Source organism: Nasonia vitripennis, chromosome 5 (genome assembly GCF_009193385.2).
Source record: "Nasonia vitripennis strain AsymCx chromosome 5, Nvit_psr_1.1, whole genome shotgun sequence".
Classification (NCBI taxonomy): domain Eukaryota; kingdom Metazoa; phylum Arthropoda; class Insecta; order Hymenoptera; family Pteromalidae; genus Nasonia; species Nasonia vitripennis.
Window position 1 is genome coordinate 7547352 of NC_045761.1, and position 23004 is coordinate 7570355.

General features: G+C 41.5%; 3 protein-coding genes across 16 annotated transcripts in view; 2 read left to right on the forward strand and 1 right to left on the reverse strand.

The window, feature by feature from the left end:
• The first annotated feature begins 124 nt into the window (after positions 1 to 124).
• On the forward strand, positions 125 to 6261 carry LOC100121085 (gametogenetin-binding protein 2-like). Its single transcript, XM_008218731.4, has 10 exons — positions 125 to 1054; positions 1931 to 2121; positions 2202 to 2348; positions 2631 to 2843; positions 2931 to 3131; positions 3216 to 3384; positions 3473 to 3661; positions 4277 to 4375; positions 4458 to 5126; positions 5272 to 6261. The coding sequence occupies exons 1-10, from the start codon at positions 965 to 967 to the stop codon at positions 5443 to 5445; spliced, it is 2142 nt and encodes a 713-aa protein (XP_008216953.1). The 5' UTR covers positions 125 to 964; the 3' UTR covers positions 5446 to 6261.
• LOC100121061 (3-oxoacyl-[acyl-carrier-protein] synthase, mitochondrial) lies at positions 5493 to 10288 on the reverse strand. The gene is made up of 3 exons (XM_001604593.6): positions 8044 to 10288; positions 7306 to 7686; positions 5493 to 7225 (listed from the first exon to the last, which is right to left on the reverse strand). The coding sequence occupies exons 1-3, from the start codon at positions 8279 to 8281 to the stop codon at positions 6483 to 6485; spliced, it is 1362 nt and encodes a 453-aa protein (XP_001604643.1). The 5' UTR covers positions 8282 to 10288; the 3' UTR covers positions 5493 to 6482.
• LOC100121012 (CLIP-associating protein 1) overlaps positions 9960 to 23004 on the forward strand; it is a 43661-nt gene continuing 30616 nt past the window's right edge. For 8 of the 14 annotated variants that reach the window (XM_031931984.2, XM_031931985.2, XM_031931988.2 and 5 more), the window contains exons 1-5: positions 10338 to 10558; positions 16971 to 17076; positions 17514 to 17685; positions 17800 to 17976; positions 18454 to 18530. In XM_031931984.2, the coding sequence (XP_031787844.1) occupies positions 10370 to 10558; positions 16971 to 17076; positions 17514 to 17685; positions 17800 to 17976; positions 18454 to 18530 (721 nt within the window). In that variant the 5' untranslated portion in view covers positions 10338 to 10369. Of the gene's footprint in view, positions 10559 to 11561; positions 15032 to 16970; positions 17077 to 17513; positions 17686 to 17799; positions 17977 to 18453; positions 18531 to 23004 lie in introns of those variants that run through there. The other 6 variants (XM_031931989.2, XM_032600788.1, XM_032600789.1 and 3 more) reach the window with 2 other exon arrangements.

The following is a 23004-nucleotide window of genomic DNA, read 5'->3' on the forward strand; positions in this document are numbered from 1 at the left end:
AAGCAACGTTGTAAAGTACATATACCTCCTTACAGGCGCGCTTACAAGGCGGAAGTCGACTCCTCTCTCCCGGCTGACTCTCCGCTGTTTTGCGTTGGTTCAGCAGCCGCACCATCTCTCTCACTCACGTGATACTTTCTCGCGTCAAGTGTCCGATTTTGCGATTTAGGATATTTTTACTAGTGTTTTTCGGCGAACTCGCTCCGCGTATAGTTGCGGGCCCTGTCGAACATTAGAAAGAGACAGAGAGCTACATGACCGACGTCGGTTTGCGCGACGATCGCGATGTCGACGACCAACCAACGAGTGGGAGTATACACGGCTTTTCGTTCGGTGACATAATCACATAACGCAGTACTTTATAGTAGTACGTCCAATGTCCATGTATACCGCGGTATAGTATTAGTAGTGGTAGTCAGCGTACGTAGTCAATAGAGTCATAGTACTCATAGTCGGGCTTCGCTCTCTCAGCCGCATTCCGTCTGTTCCGAGTTCGCCGAGCGGTACAGCGAATTTACCGACGTGAGTCGCCCCTGATGCGCTGCATACGTGCCGCCGCCGCCGCCGCCGCCGCCGCCGCCACAGCCGCCGTTGACTGCAACAGTATAGTCTGTATATTAGTAGAGTGTAGAATAGTACAGTATAGTATATATAGTGGTATCAGTCATCAGACTGAACAGCAGTTTGTTCGTGCGTGTACGAGAGTTAGTTAGCAACCTCCCTCTGCGATACGAATACCTATATCATATAGCACACACCGAGACTGAGAGACACGCGCTTGGCACGTCAACGACGTAGACGAGCGTCCACGAGGAGAGAGACTCACTTGGCGAGGAAGAAAGCAAAGAGAAGGCTTGCCTTCGAGGCAACGCGCACAGTACTAGTAATAGCTCATAGCCATTCGGCGAAAGGACACATACATATAGAGAAGCGAGACAGAGAGATAGTGCAGACTCGCTTTAGGATGGCGAGGCTCGTGAATATGTGGCAGGGCTATAACCAGGCCGCCCTCAAGGAGAAGCAGATGCCGCTGATCGTCGATGAGAACCTCTCGGTGAGTCTGGCCTCCCGACAATTTTCTCATCCGCAGTCCCGAGCGATGCACTCTCATGTATAGCTAGGGACAAGGTTGCCCGAGACTGTTGCCCCCGGAGGTTAGGATATTGTCATCTGCCCCGAGAGACCCCGGAGCCTTACGTAAGGCCCTGCTGTACTTCCGACGTTCCCAGCGCGGACTTAACCTTAAATCGACTCCGACTCGTCCACGGGGAACGACCATCGGAGGCCTCGGCGTGCGTACAGAGCGAGAGAGAGAGAGAGAGAGAGAGAGAGAGAGAGAGAGAGAGACGGAGAGTGTCTCGAGCGCCTCGTTGGCACACCTTTTTTCTCTCTCGCGCATAGGCACACTCACTTGCTTCGACAAACTGTTTTTTCTCTATGCTCTCTACACACGCAGTACTGTACACGTTAGCTTATCCAAGCTACAAATCGCCCTTTTCCAGGAGTCGCCGATGCCGCATGAATGACTTCGTTTTTTTCAGGGTCTTCCACGAGAGCGGATCTATTGTTTGCCAGCAAACGGCGCGGGCGTTCTGTTTGTTTTTCTTGCGCTCTTGGATGTATGCAGTATGAACTGTTCCTGTTTTTCTTTCCTGCAGCGCTTAGAAAGTCGAACGTTTGCTTTGATTACTTTGAGCTGCTTTCGTATACACGTATACACGTATACGCTACTCTCTTGTAACTGACGTTCGCATTTTTTTTTCGAGCGCAGCGCAAGCGCTTATTTCGTTTCTTTCACTCGCGACTACTTACTACTTATATATACGCGAAGAATGCTCTTGAAATCGAATGCCAACATTGCCTATATAGACATTTTTTATGCCGAGGACCGAACTCGCTGATAACACGCTTTGTTCGTTTGGAATTTTAGATGGTTATGGACATAACTGGATTGAAAGCTCTGAAAGAGAGTCCACTAGTCCAAGGCAAGCAGTTAGATGAATTTTGCAAAAAATTGAATCTGCTCACAATGGAGGAGAGGATGGTGTCTTTTGATGTTACTTGCAAAGAGATGTTCAACGCGCTGGATCAAAGTGTTCCATGCATAGGTTGCAGGAGAAGGTTTGAACTTTGATTCTATTGAATCATGAGTGAGAGATTAAGTTGTTTCATTAAGTTGTTCTTCTTTTCTTTTTTTTTAGCGTGGAAAGATTATTTTATGACTTGAGTAATCTCGATGGTCATCCAGCATTAGACCCGTTAATTATAACAGTAGATGGCATGGTTGGTATAAAAGAAGAAGTTATTCAGTCACCTCAAAGATTATGCACATTATTACAAGGGCATAGGTAAGATAACTTTTTTCAGTGCATTCCTTATACACTTAGTAATAGGTATTAATTAGTATCCCCTTTAGGAATACAAATCATAACTGACTTTTTAACTTTTAAAAATAATTTACTGTGAGAATCTACTTAAAAATCCTCAAGCTATGTTAGAAATGCTAACCTCTATCTTTTAAGCCTTATATGAATCATACACAAATTAAATGAGCATTCGGTTCAAATAAGTGCAATGTTTAAGTAAATTTTGTTTAATTAGTTAATACATATATTTAACTATTATTTTAGCACAAGATTGAATGATCTAGTAGAACAGCAACCACGCAACAAAAAGTCTCGTAGGTGCACATTGCACTCACTAGAAGTACAACGCATGAGACCTCCTCCAAATGCTTGGAAAGAAGTTTGGGATTGCATGGAACGTGAATGTTTAAGAGAAATCACCTTTATAGATGCAGATACTTTAGATGCTACTCTAGATACCTACCTGCGTAAGCACAAGTACGTATTTATTGGGAGAAAAAAACAACAGTTATAATTAATCTACAATTCAAGAATACATTGACAATAAATATTTCCATTTTGCAGATTTTGCTCCGAATGTCGTACAAAGGTACTTCTGGCATCATCCCTGTTAACAAGTGAAACTGATCCAACAAAGGAAAAAGGTTATGTTAGTTCTTTGTATGCCAATATAAAACGTTGTGCAGGAGGTCATGTTCACCTACCAGTAAACACTGAATACATTAGTTCAATTATTGGAAGAGCACAGCCAGAACTCATGGGAAGGTAAATTAATTTAAAAAAATTTATTTTCCATTATTAAAAGGAGTATTGAAGTTAGGTTAAACTTTGACTTTTATTTAAAATCAGAGAACGGCATGCAAAAACATTAGAAATAGCTCAAGAAGAAGTTCTTACGTGCCTTGGTATATGTGTAGCTGAACGGTTAAACCGTGTTTACCGACGCCTTAAAGAAGAAGAAATCATAATTAAAGTATTAGCTGCTGTTGCTGTTGATACTATTGCTAGGAGTTTTCAAGTAAATATCCTATAAATATAGGCTGTGTTAACAACGATTTGTATTGCCACAATATTAATACTAAATCATTATTGATGATTATTTCCAGATGGCTGTGGAATATAAAACGGGGATAACGCAATTAGAAGTTCTTTACAAGGAGTTCAAACGAGAAGAAGTAGCTAAACAGCAACGACGAGAAAAGTTAAGGCTTAAAAGAAAAAAGAAGAAGGAACGTCGTTCTGAAGCTGAAGAAAAAGAGAATGAATGTGAAGAAGAAAAGGATGACCATTGCGAAGTAAGTTACTTTGAAAACAATAGGGACAAACATGGTTTTACTATATACATATAAATACTTATATACAGTAGAAAATATCATAAGAATACTTTATGCATCAATTTTTTGCTGATTTAGTACCTCTAGGCCCTAATATGATTAATTAACAATTCATATGTTTAAGTAGTTTTTAAAACGGCAGCTCTCCAATATAAGTGGCTCAAAGGATAAAGACCTAACCTAACGTACGGGCATTTGAGTGCATAAATTCAGTCATCAAGAATCTATTTTGATTTTGAAGCATTATCTTTCATCTCTATTATGATTTCGGAGAAAACAATAAGGTTATTTTATGTATTAAAATTTACATACGTTTATACATCTATATATATTTTCATCCTTCGCGCCGCCATATTGATCACGTGAGCTCTAAATCGTTTAAACGTATTATTAGCAAACTGAATTTTCAAAACAATATTACTTAACAAATATTGCAGTAAAAATCGTAGCTTTTGTACTTTTGTATAAGATTTATTTTTAACTTTATTTTAAAAAAGGTTTTATAAATCATGTCTGTTCCCTATTGATTTTTTGTCAACTAAATTGTTTTTTAATTAAAATTTTTTTATAAATTAGTGTCCACAAGAAGAAGCAAAAGAAGTCGAAGAAAAGACCGAAGTACTACCTCCACAGCCAGAAGTTAAGACAGTTACTCAAACTATTGACCATCATAAGGTAAATTGATTGTTCAAAATTGAAGCCAATTAATTCTTCAATTATTAGATTTTTATATTCACTAATTTTTCCTGATTTATAGATAATAGACCCAAACAACAAAGGGTCACTAACCTGCAATTGTCCAGATTGTACAAAGAAGGGAAATTCCGATCACCTACAATCCAAGTCTCAGTCTCAACCTGCACCATCAAGCAAAAAGGAAAAGAATAGTAAAAAGAAGAAGAATGAAAATAAATCAGCTAGTAGTAGTACAAATAGTACAAAAAAGAGTGGGAAACGTGAAAAAGTTGACACGACAGTGAATAAAAGTGTAGATCAATCAGTAAAGCCGCCTGAAACGTGTAAAACGGAAAACAGCAACAATAGCAATGGATGGCATAACAACGACGAATGCACAAATCCATCTTCTTCCGAGCATTTGATGGATGCGCTTATGGATAATAACAAACGATACACAATGTGGATAGAAGTTAAGAAGCGCCTTAATACCAAAGTTGTAAATAGAAATGTCCGATCATCTAGTGAGCACTCCTCACAAGATTATGGGTATTCATCAGAACACAATGTCAGTAGTCCATCTTTACCAAGTACACCTGAAGGATCTGAGGTGGCATGCAGTGATAGCTGCTGTAATCACGTAGGTGACTGTCCAGAGGTTAAATCTGCAGAAAAACTACTCCACTCTGACTCAAGTCTCAGTCTATTGAGGGAACATGGTGGGGGAATAACATTATCGCAGATGTTGGAGGTACGTTTTTTACAACAAGGACACAACTCCCAAGTTTTAAAAACTTTAATATGGTTATAAGAAGCCTGGTCTTGATTTGCCATTTCGCAAAATAAATGTAGACTGTTTGTACTGCATTGTAAAATATATAATCTTTGTTTTTCAGGACTCCTGCTTATCCGAGGATGAAGATTGTTGTTATATCCCTGTGGAAGAAGTATTAGAATTTAAGTCCCGCATGTGCCAGGTCACTGAAAAACGTCAAGAACTACGTCAGACGCTTAAAAAACGTTTTGCAGCGTTATGCAGCCATCACAAACCCTTCACCATTCCTCGCTGATGATTTCCATTAGGTATTGTTGAACAAAGTGTTCTTTTTTCTACGACGATTTTAATACGAACAAAAAACTGATAATCATGTACAATAATTTTTTTTGGATAAAATTGTTAATTCTCACAGTCCACAAAACTAATGGATTGTACAAAAGCTTACTGATATTTTGTAATAATTCATGTATAGTACTGTCAGTTCATTTGATAAACATATTTATATGCATTGAAGATTAATACCATTAATATGAATGTAGACATAAAATCTACATATTTGTATCACGACGAAAATGATTTAATAATTAAATAGTAAATGCATGTCTTCCAGTATTAAAGTTCGTAAATTGAATTATAACTTTGAGAAATAACATTTACAACTGAACTATTAAACATATACAGTACATTTTATAGATACATTTTTTTATATCAAAATGGTTTACTAATTCCATATGACAGATGAAGATTCAACTACATGTAAATTATTGCTTTAGCTTGATTTCAAGAGACTAATTTTATACGATTTACTTTTGTAAACTCTCTTGAGATCATTGCTAATGTTAATTTGATACAATATTCATTGATTGAAAAATAAGTTTATATCTATTGTTAAAAGCGTGTACCTATTGTATAAAATATGTGGACTGTGGGGACGACCCGTTAAAGAATAAAGATTTATATTTCTAATGAATCATTGGCGCTTTGTCGGACACTTTACTGTCCATGATGTAATGAAGCACATATAAAGATACGTTGTGATTGTAATGAATAATACAATTTATCTTTATCAAAGATTTAATATAAAATAAACGTTGCATTCCAATATAAATTTAACTTTTTACATTTCCTGCATTTCAACAATTATATACATTTTTTATTTAAAAAAAATGTAATGGTATCTAGAATATAGAAATATATCTACATTTTTATGTACAAAAATTTTCTGAAAATACAATATTTATATTTACAATAACAAGAAGTTTAATAAACTTTTTATAAAGTGCTCTCTATCAGCCAACGTTCTGTTTAAAAGACTTTTATAGATTTTCTTTAGTCAGTATACTCTGCCAGGCATAGAGATGCGTTAGTTCCGCCAAATCCAAATGCATTTTTCAACGCAACACGTCTCGTATCGACAGACCATCTTTGTTTACTATTAGGTGCGAATTTTAAATTTGTCTCGCCATCAATGTTGTGTAAATTTATCGTCGGAGGGATTACTTTTTCTTGCAATGCAAGAATCGTAAAAGCAGCTTCAAGATTACCAGCTGCTCCAAGCAAATGCCCGTGAGCTCCTTTAGTACTCGAGACGGTTACATTTTTGCTGTGCTCACCAAATAGTGACTCTATAGCGCGTAATTCTATGGCATCACCGAGAGGTGTTGACGTCGCATGTGCATTAACATAAGTTATTTCGCTAGTGTCAGTGCCAGCATCTTTTAGGGCTCGATCCATAGCGAGAAGCGCGCCAGTTCCGTCTTCGCTCGGAGCTGTTAAATGAACTGCGTCACCAGATAATCCGTAACCCAAAACTTCTGCGTATATTTTTGCGTTTCTTTCCAGTGCATGGTTGAGCTCCTCTAATACTAAAATAGCAGATCCCTCGCCCATAACAAAACCATCTCTTTCTTTGTCGAATGGTCTGGAGGATTCTTGCGGAAAATCGTTTTTGGCTGTGCTCAAAGCACGCAATCGACAAAACGCGGCGATAGCCAGTGGACTGATGCATGCTTCAGCTCCACCGCATAACATGACGCTCGTTTCTCCACCTCGAACGAATCGAAAAGCATCACCTGAAATATTTTTTATTTTAGTTTAGTGCTCAATTTAATCTTATGTATAATCTTATAATTTTAATCATTTGTTCAATTACCAATGGCATGAGCTCCTGTAGCACATGCAGTTGATACCGAATGATTAGGACCTCTGAATCCATATTTAATACTTATTTGTCCAGCAGCCATATTGGGGAGTATTCTTGGGACAAAGTATGGACTGACTTTAGAGTATCCTTTTTTTAACTGCTCATAAGTCGTGCATACATCCACCAAGTCAATCATTCCTATTCCCACAGCAACTCCAGTGTTTCTTTTGTCATCCTCATCTTCCGGCTTCCAATTAGCATCTGTAAGAGCTTCTTCAGCAGCAATTAACGCGTAGGCAGTAGCTGGACACATTGTTCGCAATTCACTTGTTGTGAATCTTGTCTTCAAGTCCAATTCATTTGGGCCATCTCCTTTTGGTACCACAGCAGCTGAAATGCAGTATAAACAAGCGATCACATTCGAGGTAGATAAATGAGAATCTGCATTTTGATTGCGCTATACACTTTGAGTGCCTTCTATTTCACAGCTCATTTGTATAAATTAATAGAATGACTAATTTTAGAGTTATTATCTTAATTTATGTTTCCTAGAGAACGCAAGAACAAACAATCAAGAACATTGAACTTAGATAGTATGAATTTTATAAGGACGTGGACGATATCTTAGAAAAATATTGAAAAAAACTTGACTATATTTTATTTTTTGTGCAAAAATGTATTTATTATACTATATTAGTTACACTAGCAATAAAAAAAGTACTCAACTATAAATATACGTGTACTTACCAACTCTGCAAGGAAGCTTCTCGTAATCCGGCCCGTCGAGCTTCACGACTCCGCACTTGCATTTGAGCAGTTCCTTCCAGGAATGCCTGGTACCGACTCCCAGCGGCGACACGATCCCGATGCCCGTGACGACGACTCGCCTCCTGGAGGCCCTCGAGCCAGTACCATCGCTGCTCGACGAGCTCGAGCTCCTTCGTCCGAAGCCTCGTAAACTCTTCAGGAAACCGCGGCCTGACATCGTGGTCAAGACTGAACCGTGCGTGCACGCGCTCGCCGCTCACGTTATAACTTGGCTCTCTATTTTTATCGGCGCCTTTATCGCTCAGTCACTGATAACGCAGAACTCGACACTCAGCTCTGTGTGTGTGTGTGTGTGGGAGTGAGATGGAGGTAGAGTATTTTGGCCGTTTCAGGTTATGTCAAGCTCTGCTGGTGACTCGATTTTTTGTGAATAAAAAACAACTTGTATGCTAAAGTACGCGAAGAACTTTGCATAATACCGACGGAGAAGAGCAGAGAGATATCGTCAGTGCGAGCGAACTCGGCAATAATTTAATTTTTTTTTTCATTCAAGACTGCCGGCGTTTTTATTTCTGGACGCCGCCGCAGCTGACTAGCGCTGTTGCCAATTTTACGACGTTAAACGCTCGCTGCCATATAATAATTTTACATACGCACGGCTCGCTGCGACAACGGCGCCCATATATATATAAAGCGTAAACGTATAAATATAAATTACAATTTTCCTGGGCAATAAAAGCCGATTGCCCTTTTAAGCTGCGGTCTTAATGGGGTTTTAAGTGGATGCGCTCGTCGCTTATTGTTATTCTTCAGTCTAATGGCCATGTGTATTTAATTGGACTTTTCAAAGTTTCAGTTGTTTGGGTTTTCAACTCTTTTATTTTATTGTTATCATCATTGTCAGTGTTGCACTTTGGAGTCGGCATTGACTTCGAATTCGATACTGATCGAATTTATCCAACGCAACCGTTAATTAATTGAGATGAAAATTCATGATATTTTATTACTTCAAAATAAGGCAAACACGTTATGCGTTATTTCTTGTGGATATGTCAAATTTTCTTGCGTCTACGCAATACTGTAAAGGGCTTATAGCCCGTTTAATTATGAAATAAATAAATAAATACGTATGCAAAATACACAAATAAATAGCCAGTAAAGTACTCATGATAGAAAGCCGAGTAAATCCTATCACTCGGGCATCCTCGCTATAGACATATAAGTACATTTGCATCCTCGTATAATACAATTCGAATTTCATTAGGTTTCGTCATCCGGAGCAAATGAAACCTCGACTCCGTTTCCAGTATAATCAAGTCACAACGCTCACCGTCACACAAAAAAACGTACCTACACATATAGCCGCGAGAGAGCCCAGTTATACTTAGTAGTTGAAAAGAGCCTCGAGAAAAGGCCCACGTAAAGATCGCCGTTGCGTCAACAATACAAAACGTTCGCGAAAGTGTGTACAACACCTAAGTATATAGCAGCAGCCGAAAATCACGACGGAAAGTCAAGCTCGCCATTGGCAGGCATAACTCCGCGGCGACCAATCGCGAGTCGCCCATAACCTCGCTTAGTTAGGACTTCGGAAGCAGGGCGCGAGCGAGAGAGAGAGAGAGAGAGAGAGAGCGAAAGCCAAAATGGCGACGCGTGTACGGTGTGTCCAGCAACAGTAGCAGCACCGCGTTTGAACGGTCGAGCGACGACGACGACGACGAGGAGAGGACGAGTCGTGAAAAAAGGAGGAGAGACTAAACTAAGTAGTTGGTTGTACTCCTTGCGCGCGAACTCGCGGTGAAGCGCTGAGAGTGGAACAAAAGGGCTTCTGGAGTGAACAACGAATAAACGCTGTGCAAGGCGAGTTGTCCGCGACGACGACGACGTCTCTCGCCAGTCGTGCGCGAGAGGAGCAATAGGTATAAGTCACCCGTGGACTCGAGTGCGCCGGGTATACCCGTCCTGGGGCCTTCTTACTTAGTATATATAGGTATAGTGTGTGTGTGTGTGTGCGCGCAGGTGTATATGTAAGTGCGAGGAAAGCAGAGCAGAGCATCTAATCTAAGCCGACGAGGATGAGACTTCTGGGCAACGGCTGAGGCGGGATCATCGGGCCGCGCGCGCGTGTCTCTCGCTCTCTTTCTCCTTTTCTCTCTACTTACTCTCTCGTTCGTGCGGCTGATCGAGTGTGTGCTGTGCGTGTGCGCGAGTGTCAAGTTTGTGCGACGGCGACGAGTCCGCGGCACCGCTTTCCATCCTCCGGCTTTCATGCGGCGGCCTGAAGCCGGACCACAGAGTCTTGAACATGGCAGTGAATCCAAGAGACATGGACGGCTTTATGTCGCTCCTCTCCACCACAGACATAAAGAAGAAGCTCCAGGTCGGACTGCTGTTACTCAACTACCTGGCTGATCCGTTCAAGAGCATCGAGTGCCAGGACATTGGCCTCTTCATCGATAACCTCGTGCCCTGGCTCAACAGCAGCAACCCCAAGGTGAGACTCGTTAACTTATACTGGCCTACTTTGTCCACGCCGACACTATGTTGCTCTCTGCTCACCTGCAGCAGTGTTCAGATTCGCAGTTATTTCTCTCTCTTTCTCAGAATCCTGTTTTTGTCTTCCTTGTCTCCTGCCCCTTGAGTCTGATGATAGCTGAGGACCATCAATTTGCCACTGGTTAATCAGCTTAATTCAATATACTCTCTCTAGCAGAGCCCTTAGAGGGGTAGGTCAATAAAAAGCGTGGTTCATCAAGTGACCCCAAATTATGAATTCAACTAGCTCCCTGCACGACCATAAGAGGTTATTTATACGCGTCATATCTGTGTGAACCTTGGCTCAAGCGTATTTTAGAATTTCATCATCATTGATTCAGTTCAGCTTTGCAGAACTTTGTCTGTAAAAGTGAAAGTGATAAAAAAATACACAGCACACTTGTCCTGGACATTTAGAGTATGTCTTCCTGCAAGAACCAGTTAATGTACGTAATGATCAAATAAGGTTGAAAAAAACTTTCACACCATGTATGTCAACACCGTATTTGGCACATTGGGGTGACTCGACTGACTCCCCTCAAAATATTAATCATACTTTGCTCTGTTTTTTAATTTGCAAAGTGATAAGATTATAACAAAGATACACTTTGATTGCTTTATAAACAAAATAATGTTTACTCTTTTGTTTACAGTGATAAAGAAAAACAAAAATATGTTGCTTGTGTATATTTCTATCGACATTATTGAAAATCTAGAATTTAAAAAATGAATAACTATTTTGAACACTGTGCATAGCAATGTTAGGTGACATTAGTAATTAGAATAAGGAAGGTTTCTACATTATTCATGAAGTTTTGAGCTCTCATATTCGAGACGTACATCCTAGACACGTGAATGTACAAGTACATAGAGAGACATACGCAGTGCTGTTCAGCATTACGCTTGACCGTTCACCGCTATATTTAGCAAGACTGTTTTTTTATCATTCTTGTTATACCTTTCTTCTTCTTCTTCTTCTTCTTATGCCATGACTCTTGCCTCCTAGTCAGCCTGTCTACTTCAAAGCCAAGTTTCAGAGGTGATTGTACTTCAACTTACCTCCTCAGTCGTTGGATTTAAAATCTGAAATGAATAACAACTCCCACGTAACGTTGACTGTATCAGTTTGTGCAAGATCGAGTTAATTCAATTAAATCCATGTCAAGGATGATCGCCTACGCGAATTCATGTTGCACTTCTGACATGTTATGATTTTTCAAGAAGATGCCAAATTTTATCTACTTATCGATTAAGAATTTTGAGTCACCCTCTTATCAGAACTGTAAATAATCCTAGACACACACTGTTGTACAAAGCAAGCCGAGCTTATCCTGCATCTCTAATTTTTTCGCGCTCTTATCTCCGTTCCATTATGTTTGAATCGGTAATTATCTGTAATTAGCATCGATTCGATTTATCTTACCTCAAGAGCCGATAGCATGACCAAAACACATCTCAATCCGAAAGCGTCGTGTGCTCTAAATTGACTTCAGCTAAATCTCAACGTCTCGTAAAAAACATATCGCTGGCTTTATAGTTTTCCCAGTCGTTAACTCTAAGGACTTTGCTCCAGAAAAAGAGAAGCACCTGCCAGTACATGTATACACATAAGAGTCTCGTATATACATGCGGTCAGCACATCGAGACCGCGAGAGAAATGCCTTCCTTACGCAGCGAAAAAATTCGAGGCTTCGTATTACGCCTGTATATACACGCAGCTTTCTATCAGACCGGCAGAGACAAGAGCGTCAGATCTATTTCTGCGATTGCGATACGAGAAAGAGCCTATTCCACTCGCGAAATAATGGGAAGAGTTGCCGCCGCGCGCGATGCTGAAAAAGGTGAAAGTATATATACGTGCATAAAACAGAAGGAGGAGAGCTGCGCCCGAAAGTGCCGTTGCCTTCGAGGAGAGACAAACGGCCCACGGTTTTCCCGAAAGGTCCCTTCGTTGTCGTCGTCGTCGTCGTCGTCGCCGTTGAATTCGTGACATGGAAGAAGCGCGCGCGCAGCTGACGCATACGACGGCTCTCGTCGTTTTTTTTTTTTTCAGTTTTGAATTCTTGCTCGCGCTTGGGACTCGAACAGCGTGTTTGCGATTCGAGACTTTTACAGAGTCGTCGGAAGAATGTCTTCTTGTTTTTTTTTAAGTGTACACATAGTATAGCGTAGAGGTGCTGGCGTTACGTTATTGGAGGAATCGATGGGTGGGTTTGCTGGGAAGGTCGAGAACTTTTTTGATAAATTCGAGTCATAAGTCTTCCTAGGCTAAATAGTTTCAAATTCTTTCGCAACGAGGATAGATTTCCAGGTGTTTGTTTGCGTGTAGATTGCAAACACTTGATTCATACCGTTTAAACAACGAGGAGAGAAGATACGGCTGAAATAAACTTTATCAAACTTTTTCGCACAGCTGTATAAATTACCCATTAAAAAATAAAATTTCCCCGAAGATGTCGAGAGTAGAGCGAACAGCTCGATTGTCTGACACAAGTCCTTTGCGGGGCCATATACAGGGGGTGCGAAACAAAGACGGTATGAGCTATATAGAGCAGAGTCGAACCGCAGGTGATATAACAGCCGCGTATCACCTCTCGCGCCGGTCAGCTGTGCGCCGGTACACATACCTCTCTCTCTCTCTCTCTCTCTCTCTCTGTCCCTCACGTGCATATACACCCATAATACGCGAGACAGCGAAAGAGAGAACGTTAAAGCAGCAGCAGCAGCTCCGGCTTTGACAAGTAAGGCCAGATATCGCGGCGCGCACCCACACGCGCGCATACGTGCCAGATACCTCTATAGGCCTTCTTTACTGTGATGGATTCGCTGAACTACTTATGTATAAGCGATGCCTGCGTTTACAGTCTAAACTCGTGCTTTGTGTCGATGAGAAGAGGAAGAAGTGATAGAGGCGGTGGTACGGATGCGGGTTTTGTCGAAAATTTTGCGAGAGAGAGAGTGTGTGTGTGTCAGCAGACGGTTTCTACGCTCTTATTATATGAATTATCGAGCGGGGATTATGTCATCGCTCTCTCGGGGCTGATACACGTCAGACGTAATGCGACTGTCTTTGTTATTGTTGTTATACACTTCTCCGAGAGTGAAGCGTTGCGTAATGGTTGTATTTAGGACTTTTGATAAGCGAAGAAGAGCTTTTATTCTCGTCTTATCTTACTCCCTTCTTTATTGCTTTCCAGAAATTTCGTTTGTTCGAGCAAAACTCTCTTGTAATTAGAGACACTGCTCTTCAAACAAAGCTTCGATTGTTCGCTTTGAGAACGAGCGAGTGTGCTGGATTTTTTTTTTTAAGCGAGGGAATTCAACCTTGACTAATGTGCGAAATTCGGTCTCTCTTTTTTTCTCCAATTAAAGGATTACAAAGGAATAACTACCGTAGACGATGATGAGCAGTTTTACTTTTACGTGGTGGTTTTTGAGAAAAGTAGTTTTAACAGTGAAAAAGAATTATTTTAAAAACTTAAAAATAACGGCGACATGCCTCGCTTCTAAGTTGGGTAATCTACAATGTAATTGTTTTTTTTCTCTTCTCATCAGTTGCGTGAAGTAATTCTTTCTTTTTTCGTCGCCGCTAATATCGTTAGCGTTACCGCAGTTACCTACTCCCTCTCTCTCATCGATGACTCGGCCACTTAAACTTTTAAAAAGAGTCTCCTTCTCATTCTCTCGACTTAAAACTTCACCGAAAAAAGTTTTCATCTCATTTAGTCAGTTTAAAACTCTTCGATCCAATTTAAACCGATTGAATATCCCGTGAAAATTTTTACACTTGCGAAAACAAAAACAAAGCCTTCGACATACAATCACAACTTCCCACACACAAGAGATACGTACCTCGCCCTCACCTCCTAAAAAGTCGGTGCTCGTGCAGCAAATAATAAAAAGTTATACTTGAAATGCATCGCGCATAACCCAGTGAACTTAATTTTTCACGTCAACGATACACACACCGGTGAGAGAGCCGATCGCCGCGCGCGCAAATATGGTATCGGTCGGAGCTACACTTACGTCACTTCTGACAATAAAATTCTTCATTTTACCTACCGTCAATACACACACACATACACACACACACACACCGCATGGAAAACCAGTTTCACCTCTCTTGATTTACGCTCGTCTTTCTCGGACACCTCGACAGCTGGAGCAACGACGACCACGACGTGAAAACTAATACCCCAAGAGACATTTTTCATTTACGCTCGAAAGAAGCGAAGACTTATCTAATTTTCCAGCGCTACGCAGTCACGCGCAAGAAGCTTCGGACGCGCTTACGACTTATTCCCGTTGCGCGAGATATTTCTAATTCGAAACAGCGCGGGTCAGGAGCTCCGCTCGCAAAAAGGACGACGACGACGACGAAGCGACGCGAAAAAAAGGAGAAGAGAGCAGCGACGCTAAAATAGGTTCACGTGTATGTGCACAGGCGCTCGTTAAACGCAAGCGCGCGAATATCATTCAGGAGAGCTTTTCGTGCTTGCGTTTCTTGCTGCGCGCGGATAAATTGCACTTTTGCCCTTACCTCCTTCGCCGCGACGAGGGCTGTGTTATATACTTGTGCGGTGTATTTTAGAACGAATATATTATATCCGCGTGTGTGTGTACGTGTGCGAGATTTTCATCTTATTGCTGCGGCGTCGGCTGTTCGGCGAAGAATTAATTTTAACTGATGAGGGTGAATTCTTAATTGTTGGAGGAATTGATTTTTCGCTTGCTATACGTTTATACCTCTTTTTTTTTTAATTTGATTAACACTTAAAAACCCATATCATCCGTTGAAAAAACGATGTAGAAATGAAGGATGATACTGGCTCGGGCGTTTATTATCGATCTGACCCGGAAATTCAGTCAACTGAAAATTCTTTGGGGTGCAGCGTCCATAGCAACCAAGCCGTTCTCGATCGTTGCCTCGACTAATACGATTTCTCAATCAAAACCATATTGGAATCGAGGTCTTTCGCTGCCATCATTTTTTTTTCTTTTTTTCATAAACATAACACTTTCATCGCCGACGTTTCGACTGGTCTAACTTCCTCCACGCTTCAAAATAGCTCTCAAAAACGAGTATTTCTAATACCCGGTAGTAGTATCGGCGGTTACAAATAACTCGGTACCGGCCGGCCTCAGCCGCGTGTGGGCGAGTGTAAAGCCAAGAAATAGAGAGAGAGAGAGAGAGAGAGAGAGAGAGAGAGAGAGAGAGAGAGAGAGAGAGAGAGAGAGAGAGAAACCGCGAAGAGCAGCGAATAGTACTGCAAAGAAAGAGACAAGCCTTCTCTCCTCTCTTGAGAGTTTACACGCGCCGCGGCAATTATGACGAATACACTCGGTCTCGGGCCAGCAGCGGACGAAATTATAATTGCGTCTGAAAGGGGGCGAAAGTGTAGGAGTGAAAATCTTTAGCTTTAATGAAAGCACTCACTCTCGAGTCCATTAAACGATCTATCAACGTCGTCTCGTGCATGGTCACCGGGTAAACAGTAGATGCTATGCGACTTTGGACCTGGTCAATTAGTTACGCTACTGATGCTGATGGCGTTTCCTCTTTCTTTCGGACTTTTGAGCTTTCACTTTGCGAGCGCATGGAACACTGTTTGTTCAGCTTTGATAAGATTGACTAGTAGCTTGGCTACTTTTAGATCGCTATTTATAAAATTTAATTTTGCATCGCTAAGCATGTGGGAATTAAAAGATAAAGTTCATGCAGTTTCCACTAATCTCGTGTGTGTGTATTTTTACGCGGATAGTCGAGTTGTTTACCATTCATGTTCCACGCTACGCGCATTTTCATAATTCCGATAATATATCGCATCCATCATCGTGTATCTTGATGTGTCCGATGAGAGAGTGTTGAGAGAATTTATTCATATTACGAGAGCTTTATACGGGTTGATACAATAGGTGTGTTTAGCGCAGCTGACAAGAGATCCGAGCGATAAATTATAAGAGTTGAATTCTGCACTGTATAATTCGCTCTATTTGTACAATTTAATAAGCTTGATGCAAGATAAACGAAGGTAGCACGTCATCTACCACTGATGGTTTTTTTTATGAATCCCTATTAAACTGATGCATACTATTTGCTTGGACAAATCGATCGAAACAGCGAATTCGACTCTCTTTCTCTCGTGAAATCCAGCCGTTAAATCTGCTGCAAACCAGCGAAGCTCGACTCTGGCCGTTAAGTAAATCGAGCGTGAGACCTCGATTTCGCGACATCAGCTCTTTATTAAAATCCCGCGCGCATCAGCCTCGATATTAAAGAAACCAAATCGGTTCTCCGAATCCACTCATTGTCATACCGATAATACCACTTTGATAATGCTAATTCATCTGTGTGATTGCTCCTGTTTCAGGTCGTCCAGAATGGCCTGGATGCGCTCACGTACTTGGCCGATCGGATGGGCCACGATTTCCGACCATACATCTCGACGATTATACAACCGACGATAGACAGGTTAGGTAAGTATCGGCTTTCCTCGGCGCCCTCGACACTCGAGTCGTTGATCCAGTAACATGCAGATATATGTATGCGTGTTGTGTTTTCATACAGTATATAGAGCGACGGGATGAAAGCAGACTTTTCTTTCGAGAGTTTTTTGCTGCTTATATGCGATGCGAACGGTGTGGACGTCCGGAAGTATACTGTCGTGAGCAGGTGTCGATTTAGCTGATACCGAACGTTAATAGCGTCTCTGTTTTCGAGCGCAAATATTTACTTAGTTTCTAAAGATTTGTTCATGAAAACTTTTTAAATTTTTAAATTCGATTGTATCCACACGTTCTTTGAACTATCGCTCATATGTTTTCATCGACGAGAAGTCGTTGTAGGTTATATTTTTAAAAGATTGTTATTGTTTTTGTGTTAATATAATGTATTTTATTTTTATTCAACTCAGGTGACAACAAAGATACAACGAGGGAAAAGGCTCAGCTTTTGCTCCTGAAGATCATGGAGAAAGGCAGCATGTCACCCCAGAATTTACTCGATAAACTGCAGCCGGCGTTTTCTCATAAGAACGCGAAATTAAGGGAGGAAGCGCTTATCCTCCTTACAACTACGTTGCACGAGTAAGTCTCTTATAATTTTAATTCCTCGTGCGATTTAAAGCTTGCGGATTTTAAATGTCATAAAATGTGTATCAGTATAACAAACAAACACACGGTATTCTTTTTGTAAATCAGGCACGGCGCAGACGAGATGGCTCTATCCGGAGTAACACCGGTCATAGTAAAGTTGCTGTCGGATCCCACGGAAAAAGTGCGAGAAACTGCGATGAACACCTTAACGGACATCTACAGGCACGTGGGCGATAGATTGCGGGTTGATCTGCAAAAGAAGCTCAACGTACCTCAAGCCAAGTGAGTACACAAGATTAATGGAGTGCCAAGGTTTTCTTCCTCTCTCGCTCTCCTGCGCTCTAGGAGATCCCATTAATGTGTTACTAAGATCCATTTACATGGCATTTACATGAGTCTTTCAAAATTTTGGCCGACTAGTCCCTCTTTTCTGCGATACAATCGGATTCTTATGCGTAAATGCATTATTTTTTCGTAATGTATGCATCGAGAATTATATTATTCATGTGTCGTGCGGAGAGCGAAGAGCGAATTTTATATGCGAATGTATTAAATGCTGTTACTCTGAAAAACACGATACTTTTCTTTTAAAATTTTTTTTAACATTTTCATTTTGGGTTTGCTCATGCTTTTACGCTGTAAAATTATTATTGCTATGTCAATTGATAACCGGAATGAACTTATTGTACTAATTAACTGTGCTCTTATGCACGCGACACCTAACACACGCACAGCTAATTTATCATCCATCTGTTACAGATTAGCGCAATTACTCGAGAAGTTCGATCAGCTGAGAGCCGCTGGGGACATGCTACCGCAAGCGAGGTCTGCCGACGGTGAGTTTACTCTTGTTGTTATTGTTCAGGCCGCATACAGTTGCCGCAGTCTCCGCGACTGTTTTATCGATATTCATCCTTGGATCGTGGATCGTGCTGCCCTCGCGTAGCGAAAGTCCGCACCTTCTTGCGGTCAGGCTTATACCCACTTCCATCGAGCGCATAGCATAGTTCCGCTCGATGGAAGCGGATGATTTAGCCTGATTCACCTCGTCCCCCTCTTTTAACATTTACACGCGCATAATAAGAATGTATAATGGGAACACTGGTTTTGTCAAAGAAGAGAATGCTTTATTTTCGACGGACGTAGCTGTATTTTTATACAAGGCGAGCTTGGTAATAGTTTATTTTGCTACCTTGAATATTTAAAGGTTTACTCGAAAAAATGCAATTATTTTTGGTTCAACATTAGGATGAAATTATTCTTCGTGGAAGATTGCATTCTTTGAGAAGAAAAAAATGTAAATTTCAAGATAAGTAGAAGAAGGCGTATTTGGTCAGACTCGCTATAGCTCAATCATTAGTGTCTTTTTACGTTATTATCAAGGTACAAAGCCTATTCCGACCATCAAGAATCTACAATACAAAAAACCACTATTCCTTTTGCAATGCCAAAAGATAATGAATAGAAATCCAAGCACCATATCGACGTACCTGCACGAAATGAAGATACATTAATAATCGTAAAATAAAGCCTAGCAATTAACAAGTCGTTACACTTCAAACAAGCGCCGCGTACCAACGTGCGATCCAAGATCTACTCTCTCGACACAGATACCTACGATTCATCTGCTGCAGCATCTCTGAAGCACAATTTTACGATCGTCGTCACTCCGTGGCACTTTGATTGATCGAAGCCGTCTCTCTCGCACAGCGGAATCCTTTACATAATGAAAACAAGACTCGCGGCGTATACATGCATAAAAGTCGCCGCTGGCATAAGGTCAAAGTGTCAGGTATTATAGGTGCGTGCGTGCAGAGGCGAGAACCTGCATCGGCTTCTATCTAGAGGATTTATATAACTTCGGGGTGCAAGCTACGTGTTCCATACGATATATCCCTGCGGCGCTTGAGTTTCATCTGGACGTATATGTAGACACTCTAACGGGGCACATCGACGTCTTCCGCGACGGTCTGCTGAACTTGGCCTATTGGATGACTATGGGAACGAGTATGCATGCGTCGCTGTGACGGCCAAAAATGTTACTGCTGCTGACGTGTGCGATGACTGCATCGTCTCCTGGGAGTTGTAAAGCTTTTTTTTTTCAACGCTCGGCTGAGGTTTTAAAGCGTGTTGGCGATATGGACTTGGATTGTTTTTTTCAGTGTATTTTGAAACGTGAGTCAGATGTGCTTCGGGTGTACTTATGCGCAAAAGTTTTTTTACTTGGCAATAATAGATTCATTTCATTAGCTGTAGATTCTTAATCCAATTCTTGATTATTTGCTCCACGCTCACATACCATGACGCTATGCTGGCAGATAGTCTGATTTTCTGTACAGATTAGCTTCCTCTTGCGTTTATGCTACTTCATATTTACCTTGCAAAGGCTAATTTACATATTCATTACACATGACGCTTTTCATGCACTTATTAATATCCGTGATGCTATTTTTTTTTATTACCGTTATTAAGTTCGATTCTATCGATAGGCAACATTCTTGAGCTAATACTTTGCACTTGTGGTCGGTCTAACGTGTTTCTATTTCGCTTTGATATTCAATCACAAGTTGGTTATTGAATTATGAAGATTATATACATCAACTGCAGGGGCAAGTATCGTAAATAGTTTAGTAATAGTGTATCATTGAAAATTGAATTCTCGCGCTCACCATCGCTTTTCGATAAATAGGCTATAAACGACGTTAAGCCAACACCACGAATAAATTCGCAGAAAACAATTTACGGGCAATTAAAGAAGAAAAGGCCGCTCGAAACACGTTTCATCTAGAACGGGCAAAGTCCCACTAAGCTTGTTCATGTGGATCAAGGTGTAACCTCGCGGGTGTAACTTTTCATCTAGAACAAAAAAGTCTGCGCTAGAGGTCAACTTTTCAGACTAATCTCGATCTTGCCCGCTTATAGGCAAGCACTACACTCGTTAACGTTCCTCGAAATTGGTCGAAACGAAAATTGATCAAGCGAGTATCAACTCCTCGATCACTACTGGCCCGTCGACTTGAACTTGAAAAATATGACTTTCCTAATTAGTCGAAGGTTTGATAAACCGTAGGAAAATAAAGTGAAAATACGCACGGCAACCGCGATGAATCACGCTCTTTTATGAGGTTTACAGACCCGCAAGCTATTACTCGTTCTTGCGGTAATGCGATTATTCGCCAGCTGGTACACCACCGCCGCAGAATCGATCTCTCTCGGCGAATTTCGCGAGTCTCTCGACCCTCTCGTTGTACACAACTGAGTAGAAAGTATATACATAAGAAATACACGGCTCGGCGTTGCATTGTTTTCCATGCGAGGATGCGGTTGGATGCTGTGTCTGGCTGGCTATATCAAGATTGTGCATCTCTTGTCTCGCTGGCTACACGTGTCTTGTTGCGAGCTACTGTATTTGTACGAATTTTTTTCGCTGGAAGGATTGCGAGAGATTTATCGATGTACCGTGTTACCTACTTATTATGCACTCACGCTGTAGTGTGTGCTGTGTTTGCTTTGGAAATGCTATGTTAGACTGAGATAGAGGGATGATAATGCGGGACAAGTGAAAAAAATTTGATAATACTAGTCCTTTAAAACTCTGAACCAAAAATCCGGTCATTACGAATCATAGCCTTCCAAGAGGAAGTCGACAATAATTAGACCGACGTTAAGCGCTCGCAGCGTACTCGCGCACTACTTTATCACCGCATTTTGCTCCGATGCCGATCGAGTATCATCGCCGAACAATAGTCGATAAATCCGACCTCTCCGCTAAAGGCTCTGCCGGCACGCGCACGTGTGCTGCGTATACGCGTCGTCTATAGCCGAGCAATGGGACTGCGATATAAATCCCCAAGACTCTTTGCGCAACTCGGCGACGACGACGACTCGTGTCCATTTGTCTCTCTCTCTCTCTCTCTCTCTCTCTCTCTCTCTCTCTCTCTCTCTCTCTCTCTCTCTCTCTTTCTCTCTTTGGAGCCGGTCTTTGTGCTCGGGCTATGCACGCGAGAGGAAGAAAGGCCTTTTACCACTCTGTGCGAAGCAGCTCGCGTTTATGAGAGAATATATAGGTACAGCCCGCGAAGCAAGGGGTCAGGCCGATAAATCACCGCGGAATCCGCGTGCGTGGGTCGATGCGCCGTGTGTGCTGATGATTTCCGAGAGATAAGAGCTGTGCAGCGATTCTATATGTGTGTGTACTCTGAGAGATGTAACGAGAGACGAGCGTCGTTTATCACTCGATGCGCGATGGCTTCCGTTAATTAATAGACGCTGTTTATACCTGCGATCAGTCCGTAATTAAGCTGGAGAGGGTGTACGCGGATTGGATTTTAAATTATTTATGCGCGCGAGTCTGAAAGCGCTTGGGATTTAGTGCCTTTTAATTGGACGTTGTGTTGCGTCATTCGTCTCTGAAATCTATCGTTTAATGAATTTATCAGAAAAACGCGATACACCATCGGTAATAGATGATATCGTGACAGCACAATAAAAAATATAAGCAGCCTACACTACACACTCCCATACGAAACAATAAGCTCTGATGTACGAATTATAAACCAAGCCTCTTCTCCGCTATACAACCTCATCCTCTAATTACCAAAGCCGCAAATCATCCGCAGCAATGACAAAAAGACGCCAACCGCAAATATAATGCATATCGGCGGCAGCAATTCCAGAACGAGAGACATGCAGAGGAGTGTTTCGCGAGCTTGCATTATTACACGTATACACCCGTGCTAGTAATCTCTCATAATACACGTCGACTGGCAATAACAATAACAGCAATAATCGGCGCTTCGAGATCCATCCGATCTCTCGTGACTCGTTATATAGGAGCTATGGGGCGCGACACGGCTGTGGGAGAGCGTGACAGTCTATACCCGATAATGATCTCGCGGCGTAATTATATCGGTGAGATTCGTACCGTCTTCCTTCTACGTATATACTCGACGATCCTTTCTAGTTTCACATTCGCTTATACACTACACTTTCGAGGAAAAATTCGGTCGCGAGGATACTTTCTTGTGTAAGCCGATACTGCATCGCAGTGAGAACGTCCTCTTCTCTGTGATGCTCTAGGGGAAAGTCGATGAGGTTGTACCCGATGCTTGTGGGAGATTTATATTAGATTGATTTTTTAATGGTCCGAGGCGTGGATCGGCTGCCTACTTTTACGGAAATTGCTCGGCGTTGTATGCAGATGAGTAGGTGGAATGTTATATGTATGCTTTGAGATTTTAGAAAGTAGTTTAACGATTTAAGTACTTTAATAGTGTTGATCCTGCGCAATAGTTGCGCTCGGAAGGACGT